Source organism: Gavialis gangeticus, unplaced genomic scaffold (genome assembly GCF_001723915.1).
Source record: "Gavialis gangeticus isolate Ggan-Ray unplaced genomic scaffold, GavGan_comp1, whole genome shotgun sequence".
NCBI classification, from domain to species: domain Eukaryota; kingdom Metazoa; phylum Chordata; order Crocodylia; family Gavialidae; genus Gavialis; species Gavialis gangeticus.
In genome coordinates, this window is record NW_017729008.1 from 15,406,497 (window position 1) to 15,416,326 (window position 9,830).

The 9,830-nt window shown below is 48.0% G+C and overlaps 2 protein-coding genes across 7 annotated transcripts in view; both read right to left on the bottom strand.

Moving 5' to 3' along the window:
* The window catches only part of RINT1 (RAD50 interactor 1), a 27,659-nt gene extending 21,040 nt beyond the window's left edge, over positions 1-6,619 (bottom strand). Inside the window, exons 1-2 of one of the 2 annotated variants that reach the window (XM_019509427.1) lie at positions 6,556-6,619; positions 5,282-5,477 (exon numbers count right to left, since the gene is read on the bottom strand). In XM_019509427.1, coding sequence (XP_019364972.1) covers positions 5,282-5,458 — 177 coding nt within the window. In that variant the 5' untranslated portion in view covers positions 5,459-5,477; positions 6,556-6,619. Of the gene's footprint in view, positions 1-5,281; positions 5,478-6,532 lie in introns of both variants that reach the window. The other variant, XM_019509426.1, reaches the window with a different exon arrangement.
* A 990-nt stretch (positions 6,620-7,609) lies between these two features.
* PUS7 (pseudouridylate synthase 7 (putative)) overlaps positions 7,610-9,830 on the bottom strand; it is a 44,915-nt gene continuing 42,694 nt past the window's right edge. For all 5 annotated transcript variants that reach the window (XM_019509434.1, XM_019509431.1, XM_019509432.1 and 2 more), the window contains one exon: positions 7,610-8,650. In XM_019509434.1, coding sequence (XP_019364979.1) covers positions 8,514-8,650 — 137 coding nt within the window. In that variant the 3' untranslated portion in view covers positions 7,610-8,513. The remainder of the gene's footprint in view (positions 8,651-9,830) is intronic.

Sequence of the window (9,830 nt, forward strand, 5' to 3'; positions counted from 1 at the left end):
AGGGCAGGCCTTATGAGGAGAGGCTACGGGACCTGAACCCGTTCAGCCTCCACAAGAGAAGGCTGAGGGGGGATCTAGTGGCCTGTTACAAACTAGTCAGGGGGATCAGCAGGCATTGGGGGAGTCCCTGTTCCCCCGAGCACTGCCAGGAGTGACCAGGAATAACGGTCACAAGCTGGTAGAGGGTAGATTTAGGCTAGATATCAGGAGGCGCTACTTCACTGTCAGGGCAGCTAGGATCTGGAACCAACTCCCAAGAGAAGTGGTGCTGGCTCCTACCCTGGGGTTCTTTAAGAAAAGGTTAGATGAACACCTTGCTGGGGTCATTTGACCCCAGTAATCTTTCCTGCCATGGCAGGGGGTTGGACTAGATGATCTACTCAGGTCCCTTCCGACCCTAGAAACTATGAAACTATAGAAAATTAGAGTTGGAAGGCACCTCAGGAGTCATCTAGTCCAACCCCCTGCTCAAAGCAGGACCATCCCCAACTAGATCATCCAAACTATACCTTGTCTTCTAAAGTGCCTGCTACCCCAGTCAGATTGGTGTCATCCTTAAATTTCATAGACATTTGGGCTGGAAGGGACCCTGGAGGATCATCGAGTCCAGCCCCCTGCCCCAGGGGCAGGAAGTCAGCAGGGATCATAGGATCCCAGCAAGATAAGCGTCCAAATGTGTCTTGAAGGCGTTCAAAGTAGGTGCTTGAACCGCTTCCGGCGGCAGTCGATTCCAAAACTTGGGGGCTTGGACACTGAAGAAGTTCTTTCTTATGTCCAGCCTGAATCAGTCGCGGTGGAGTTTGTGACTGTTCGATCTTGTCATCCTTTGGTGCGCTCTGCTGAACGGACGTTCCCCCAGATCCTGATAAGCACCCCTGATACATTTATCGGTGGCCACCAGATCACCCCTGAGCCTGCGCTTTTCCAGGCTGAAGAGCCCCATCATGGCTCTCAGCCTCTCATCATAAGGTCTGTTTTCCTGACCTCTGATCATGTGTGTGGCTCTCCTCTGCACCCTCTCAAGCTTCACATCCTTTTTGAATTGCGGAGCCCAAAACTGGACGCAGTACTCCAGCTGCTGCCTCACCAAGGCCGAGTACAACGGGAGAATGACGTCCCGGGATTTACTTGAGAAGCATCTATGGATGCAAGCCAGCGTTTTGCTTGCTTTACTAGCTGCAGCTCATGAAGGCTCATGTTCATCTTGCGGTCAGCTCATCACACTGAAGGCTGATGTTCATCTTGTGGTCAATCATGACCCCTAAGTCCCTTTCATCTGTAGTGCTAACAAGCGTAGCACTGCTGAGCCTATAAGCATGCTGCAGGTTTTTCTTCCCAAGGTGGAGAACCTTGCATTTTTCGGTGTTGAACACCATCAGGTTCTCGTCCGCCCATTTCCTGAGCCTGTCAAGATCTGCCTGGATCACCCTTCTGTCCTCAGGTGTGGATGCTTTACCCCAGAGTTTGGTATCATCGGCAAACTTGGCCAGTCCGCTTCTGACACCAATGTCCACATCACTGATGAAGATGTTAAACAGTATAGGCCCTAGGACAGAGCCTTGAGGGACCCCAGTGGTCACACCGCACCAAGACAATTGGCTCCCGTCAACCACCACCCTCTGGGTCCTACCGCAAAGCCAATATCCCAGCCAGCGGATCGTGGTGAGGTCAAGGCTGCAGTTAGCCAGTTTAGCCCAGAGGTGATCATGGGATACCAGATAGAAGGTTTTTTTAAAGTCAAGCTATCACCTGGACAAGGGGGAAGAGATCGACATTGTATAAGTCACCTGGTCATAAAAGGAAATGAGATTGATCAGGCAAGACCTACACCTGGAACAAACCCATGCTGGGTATCCCTCAGGATATTGCCCTTTGATAATCTTTTCCAGGACCTTCCCAGGATAGAGGTCAGGCTGATGGGCCTGTAGTTTGCCAGATCTACTTTCCTCCCTTTCTTGAAGATAGGCACAACATTGGCCCTCTTCCAATCATCAGGCACTTCACCAGAGCACCAAGACCTCTTGGAGATCTGTGCCAGGGGCTCAGCTATGATGCTTGCCAGCTCCCTGAGTACCCTTGGGTGTAACCCATCAGGGCCAGCTGACTTGAAGGTATCCAGCCTGTCAAGGTGTTCCTTCATGAGGTCAGCTTCAATGGAGAGCAAGGAATTCTCCCTCACCCGGGCCTCCCTGACCCATAGTGGGCAGGGCCATCCCATAGGACTAGTGAAAAACTGATGCAAAGTACCCATTTAGCAAGTTCACTTTTTCCTGGGCGTCAGTTGTCCCATCTGGTTTAGCAGGGGTCCAATGTTGCCCTTGCTTTTCCTCCAGCTTCCCACATATCAAGGACAATAAAAAGTCTTTTTTTAGATATTTGTAGCTAGCTGGAGTTCCATCACAGCCTTGGCTTTCCTGATTTGCTCTCTGTAGGTCCGGACCAGAGCAGAGTATTCCTTCTTGGTGGTGCTTCCAGTCCTCCATCCTTTGTAGGTCTTTCTTTTAAGATATAGGAGGTCCGCTAGTTCCCTGGAGAGTCAAGGGGGCTGCTGTGCCCTTTTGCTGCCTTTCCTCTGAGACAGGATGGACTTTGCTTGCACATCCAGGATTGCTCCCTTGAGGAGCAACCACTCATCCTGAACTCCCCTCACCATTGGGTTGTGGCCTTTTAGGGCCTCTCTGACAAGCCTCCATAGCTTGTCAAAGTCAGCTTTCCTGAAGTCAAGGACTTCTGTATTACTGACTGACTTGCCACCTTTGCTGCAGATGGTAAAGGTGATCAACTCATGGTCACGGTCACCCAGCTTCCCTTCGATCATTAGGTCGCTGATTAGGTCGTCCCTGGCTGCCAGTATGAGGTCAAGCAGCACTTTACCTCTTGTCGGCGCATAGACCTCCTGCATCAGACAGAGGTCATCCACACGAAAGCTTTGCGACCACTCGGATTTGGCCGAGCACTTCTCCCATGAGATGTGTGGGTAGTTATAGTCTCCCATGATAACCATACACTGGGATTGTGTAGCCTCAGCCAATTCTCTGGTGAACTCCTCAAGATCTTGACTCTGGGTAAGGGGTCCGTAGTAGACCCCCACCATAGTATCTCCTGTACTGTGTTTGCCATGGATTTTAACCCAGAGGGTCTCAAGTCGTCCATCATGGGTGCTAATGTCGGCTTGCAGGGACACGCAGCTTTCCCTGACATAGAGAGCTACGCCCCCACCCTTTTGTCCACTCAATCCCACCTGTACAGGGTATAGCCGTGGTCCAGTCATGGGTGGAGTCCCATCAGGTCTCTGTTATCCCAACTGACATCATAGTCATTTGCATTTAGCAGGAGAACACGTTCCTCCTGTTTATTCCCCAGGCTCCTGGCATTTGTGTATAGGCACGCAAGCGTCCCCTTGGGGGCCCTTGCCCTGCCTACATTTTGTTCCATGGTTGGGGCTGGGGTGGGATCCTTTAAGTGCTTTGGCCTGCTGGCTTTGCAAGGGCCGCTCCGTGGGCCAGCAGTAGCAGTAGTCCTCCCATCCCCCAGCAAGCTTAGTTTAAAGCCTGGTGGAGCAGGTCAGCCCATCTGGCTGAGAAGAGCCTTCTCCCCAACAGAGGCTGTCCTTTCCCAGCAGGTCACTGCCTCTCTCTCCAAAGAGTGAACTGTGGTCGTGGAAGCCAAAGCCTTAATAAATTTAATAAATATACACATTAATGACTTGGAGAATGGTGTTAAGAAGCTACTGAACAGTACTCCACCCAGGGCAGACCTCTGGGAAATCCCAATTGATACCGTCTAGCAGTTTGACATTAAGACATTAATGACTGCTGTTTGAGTACAATTCTCCAAATAGTTTTACACCCAATTTATATTAGGTTCATCTAAACCAGCAGTGTTCAGTTCACCTGGTCCCACAAATCTGGATCCATTGCATTAATCCAAACATTAATCCAAAACATTAATTACAACTCTGAAACTGCCAAGCGTGCCTATTGGCATCCATTACGAATTTTATGAAACAATGAATTTTTAGAAATGGAAAATTTCCCACAGAAAAATAAAGCACTGGAAAATTTTCCACCCCACATCTGAGCTCAGCTAGTTCATGAGAATGACATAATATCAAAGCCTAACTTACTACTATCTCCTATTAATCTCTAGGTGCTACTAAATTAATGACCTGTGGATATGTTCTAGTATTGTTCCAGATATCAAAGTTAGACTGACTGGCCTATAATTCTCTAGATCCTCTGTTTTCCCTTTTTTCAGTTTCTGGGACCTCAGATAACATCTATGAGTTCTCAAAGACAACGGCTAGTGGCTATGCAATCATTTGAGCCAATTTCTTCAGTAATTAAGGAGCCATGGATGTTTAAAATGCTTACTTAGGAAACTTCTAACTTATTCTTTCCTTCCTATGCGCTGAATATATACACCCCTCCCCTCTCCACAGTAAAATATACATGATCGTTTACTTAAGGATGTAAAAAAAAACCCCAAAACTACTAGTTTTTCTGGCATTACTTAAAATATTGCAACACACTATTTACCTGAATCCAAAACAACCCTCAATTTAAGAAAACCCTGCAATAATTAGATTCTATATATGGAAAATGTATACATTTGTTTTAATTTTCCATGTATAGAATCTAATTATTCCATCTTAAATCTGTTCCCCCCACACACCACTGCCTTCCCTGCTGCAGCAGTGTAAGGGTGCAGGCACTAGGGGGTGGGAGCAGGGGCAGGGGCAGTAGCAGTAGCTGTGGCTCCAGCCCTGACCCCAGATCAGGGCCAGAGCCAGAGCTGCAGCAGCTGCCTCCCCCACACCTCCTTGTACTCAAATCCAAGATGAGGGGCTTTTTCCCACCATGTTAAACAGGGGGAGAAAGCATCACTTTGGATTTGAATAAATACAGTAAGTACATATATGGTTTGGCAATACACAGTAAAATCTCTGATATCTGGCACAAATGGAGAACAGGTAGGTGCTGGTTCTGTTAAAATGCAGGTTACCTGAGGGCACACGGTTTCCACCCAGCAATGGAGCTGGGGTGGGTGGTGGCAGCCATATGCAGAGCAGGGGGTGGTAGCTGCACATGGAGTGGCAGTAGCGCAGTGTGGTGGGTGGCAGCCGCCACATGGAAGCTTTCCCCCATGCTCCTCTGCATCCAGCTGGCCAGCTGGAAATTCCAGTTACTAGAAATGCCAGTTAGTAAAATCCTGCATAACAGAGATTTTATGGTACTATTTTTACTACATTAGTGAATTTGAGAACTGTGAGAATGCTTACCTGCTCCTCCAATTGCCTTTTGTTTTCTGAGAGCTCTTCTATTAGCATGCCAAGTTTTGTTAGGGAATTACGATCATTTCCAATTTCTCTTTCCACAAATTCAGATACATAGTAGGGTATATCACAGTGATCTGGATCTCTAGCAACTGGTTGTCTTCCAATTTTAATGGCTGCCATTTTTTCTTCACCTGCAGCACTGAAATTACAGGATATTTAGTTAGCTGCCACCAACACAAAACTACTGACCATCAGAGGGAAATAGGGCCAAAGAAAATTCAGTTCAAAACTATTCTATGAAAATACTGCTTCCATAGGACTATCCACATGCATAAGTCTTTGCGTGGATATGGCCTTTAATCCACGAAGTATGACACAAAGATTAGTGTCCAGAAGAACCAAAACACAGCTACAAGCAAGAAAAGTTAACCAGCTTTCGCTCCTCTGACATTATGAATATTTCTAAAAGCTACCTGATATTTGGACAGGCATTTAGTAAGCAATCCTATGCAACTTACTAAGATGGGCTGCTTGGGGAGTTTATGCATACTGTTGATCTATGGGGGGGAGGGGGTGCATGCATGTATGCGTGCACATGTGATCTGCTTTCATAAATTATTTTTTCTGTAAGCCACCCCAAGCCTTTTTTGGGAAGAGCTCCAATGTACATCCAGTAAATAATTAATTTTATTTCTGGTTTAGCACATAGAAAAATAATCAAAAATGTTTTACGGTCCAACTCCTGCAGCATTTTTCAGAACTCAGAAGCTTTGAAAAAAGTGAAATTCATATGTGAGCTGTCTGGTCAGGTTATCATCCTTGCATCAACAACCGGATTAAAAATGTGCAAAACGTGTCAAATATTTCATATGTGCAGGCAGCTGAAGAAACCTGTGGTCATTTGAAAATTACTTTAGCTTAAAACTTCTTTGAAAGAAACACGTGGAAAATGGAAAAAAACCCCACAAACCATTTATACTTGTTACTCTGGTCACCGCACCAGCAGCGGGCAGGCTTGGCCTGGGAAGCTGCAGTCGGTACCTTTGCCTTGGTACCTTTTAGCTGCTTCAGTCCTACACAGCTGCAGGGGAAAGACGGCAGAGGAGGGGAGCGGAGCGGGCTGCTGTCCGCGCTGTCGCTGCCGGCAGCCGCGAATCACCGAAGACCCGTTTGTGGGAGGAGCGGCCAGGCCCGTCCCCCACAAACCCTGCGAGGAGTGACCGCGGTCCCACGACTCGCGCAGCAGCCACCCGCCGGGACTAGTATTGTCGCAGCACCTGCAGCGGGGCCGGGCCGGCCTCGGCACGGCGCTCCGAGCCGCGCTTCGCTTGCAGCCGCCGCCGCACCGGCCAGCCGCGTCAGCCGCCCCAGGTCCCGCGAGAGGTGGCGAGGTCGCCCGAGTGCGCGGGTCACGTGCCTACAGCATCAGAACGGAGAACCCGAACGCGCGTGCGCGAGGCTGCCCCTCCGGCCGTTGGTAGTTATTGCAGCGTTCCGCCTCGCCCCACCCCCAGCTAGGGGCAGAGCCTGGTACTAAGCCCCGCGGCCAATGGGAGAGCGCAGTTGGGCCCCGCCCCGCCTCGCCGCACACGGCAGTGAGGGGCAGCCAAGCCTGCCGTAAGGCGCTCTGGAGGGCGGGGCATAGTCTGAGGGTGAAGCCGTGCTGGTCTAAGGACGGAAGGAGGCGAGGTTCCGCGGGTAAATCCCAGATCTTTCATTGGACCAACTAATGCTGCTTAGTTGAATCAAAGAGAGACCGGCCTTAGCGCTCTGATGAGTCGCAGGATTAACCCAGGGCTTTCACACAGGAAGCCTAGCTGTGCTCTTCTGCCACAGAAAACCTGCTCTACCACGTCGTCTGTAGGCAAAATGAGCAGGACCTAGAGGTGCCCTTGGGCAATGCCCACTCCTAGGGAAGCCAGAAGTCTAAAAAAGATTTGGGAACAGCTACAATAGTGTGTGCTGAGATAGGGAAAGACCCGTGCCCCCAAAGGCATCTCCCTCTGCTCCCAACTATTGTCAACATTTTGGAAGTTTTCCATTTTACTGAACACGGTTCTGCAAAATGCCATGTCGGTTTGGGTCGGGTCACCAGCCAGCCCAGGATATCACCTTTAAGCAACTGAGAGTTTTGTTTGTTTTTTTTTAAAGAAATGAACCGGTCACCCATACTAGGAACAAAACTTGGCATCCACCTACAAGGACGTACTGCACATCTCCACAAATGCTTCTGGCAGTTCATTTTTTTCCCCTCTCAAGAAAAGATGCTTAACTTTTTTTATATTGTTTGCACACAAACCCAATGCTCAAAAGACAAAGCAAACAGCTTGCACTATTTACACAATTTATTAATTCAAGCAGCAGAAAACAAGTGTTTGGTTGGATTTTTAAAAATTATAACATCAAAATGCAACAGAACTGCTGTTAGAATGGCTTTTTAATCCTCTGGTGCCAGGAGATTGGATTTGCCCAGCTTATCCACTGCCAGCAATGGACCCACCAAATTTCTGGTGCCCAGGAATTAGCTGCTATTCATGAATACTCATCTGGACTTTCTGGTTAATTTGTTTTTGTTACCTGTCCTTTTGTACTGTTAGAGATGAAAACATGCACAATATTTCTATAATAAAATTTAGAGCTCAAATAATTAAAAATGGCTGTACCTGCTTACATCACATAAAAAGGAATTAAAAGTTTTGCCAATCGATTAATTTACCAATCAATGCAAATGTTACTGGTATTCCAAGGCTACTCAAATGCACTCCTCCAAAATAAATATTAATTATTCAGTCTTATTTAATACATTTTTCTCCTCTGTAATATTAGCATGCTTGCAGTGACTTTTATTCTGTGCTGACCTGATGAAAGTATATTCAATGCTTTCTGTACTTATAAAGAAAAAAGCAATTTAGTATTTCCAAAAATATGAGATTGCTGTCCTAAGCCCATTTCTTCTTAAGTTGTAGTTGTGCTAGAGCTTAAGTATGTTATTGGCTCAGGTAATTAAAAAAGCCAAAGCATTAAGATTTTTTATTCTTTTCTCTTTTTTCTTTTTTTTTTTTTTATAAACACCCATATTGCAAATAATTATTGAAATAAATGCTTAAACTAAAAAAAAGAACTTAAAAAAATACAAACTTTTTTCTTCTAAAAATATTCAATGGTTTGCACAGGACAGGAAAATATGAAAACTCATTCATATTTTAAAAACTTTACGTAGTTTTACAGCATTCATTCAGCGAAGCCATGTAGTATTCAGCTGTGTCTGGTTTTTTATACTCGTGTCCATTTTTAAGACTTCTCGAATTGCCATGGTAGCATAAGTGGAAGGAGGAAGAGAGAATTCCATCTTCAAGGCCCTGAATTTACCCTCTGTTAGGTAAAAAAGCAAATAAACATTTCTGATGCTGTTCTGTCATCACATCATTTGTCCTATTCTAAGTATTTTCTCAAAGTTGTAATCTTAGCATGAGGTTCACAGATTGTAGGAGGTTGGAAGGGACCTTGCAAGATCAGGTCCAGACCCCTGCACTAGGCAGTAATGACAACTGGGGTCAAGTGAAGATTTGTCCAGTCTCCTCTGAAGATTTCCAGGGTAAGTGATTGCACCACCTCTGGAGGGAGTTTATTCCACAGTCTGGACACCCTGACTGTGAAGACATTTTTCCTAGCGTTAAACCTGAAACGGTCTTCCCAGAGTTTGTGGCCATTACTCCTGGTTTTCCCCAAGGGTGCCCTGGTGAACAGCTGTTTGCCAAACCCTTGGTGTACTCCCCTGATGTAGCGGTAAGCTGCTACCAAGTCCCCTCTTAGCATTCTCTTTTCTAGGCTGAAGAGACCCAGGTCCCTCAGCCTTCCCTTGTATGGCTTGCCATGCAAGTCTCTGATCACATGAGTGGCTCTTCTCTGGACTCTCAAGCAAGGCCCCCACAGTGAGGGAGGAAGTCAGGTCAGAGGCTCGGGTGAATCAGGCCCCAAGGGGTCATGGGGGAGAGCTGCTGGGAGGGGGGAGGGGGGCACAGCTCACTGCTCACGTACCCCTTGGGGAGCCATGGGTGGAGGGGTTAGTGCCCCCCAGATTTGTGCCCAGGCCAGAGGCAAGCTACCCACTGTGAGCTGGGGCTCCATGTCCTGCTGCCTTTCCCCTGGGAGCCATGCATCCCTTGCCCGACCAGTGGCTTGTGTGGCTCCCGGGGCTAAGGCAGCAGGGTGCAGAGCCCCAGCCTGCAGCCTGCCTCTGCCCCAGGCACAAATCCAGGGGGCACATGTGCCTCCTATGCCTCCCCCAGGAGGTGCATGCAAGGGTGGGGAGACTCCCATCCCTCCCCTGTGCCTCTGGACAAGCCTCCTGTAGCTGTCGCACAACCCCTGACCCAACCCACCTGCCTCTGCCTGCCTCTCTTTCTGCCTCTGTGCATCTAGTCTGCCCCTCGCTCACAAGCCACAAACCTCCCAGCCCCGCTGCTGCCCCTCACTACTGACCTACAGTATACCACGTCCTGCCAGGGTATGCAGGGACCCTCCCCCTCCTTGGTCTCCAAACTCTGCCCCC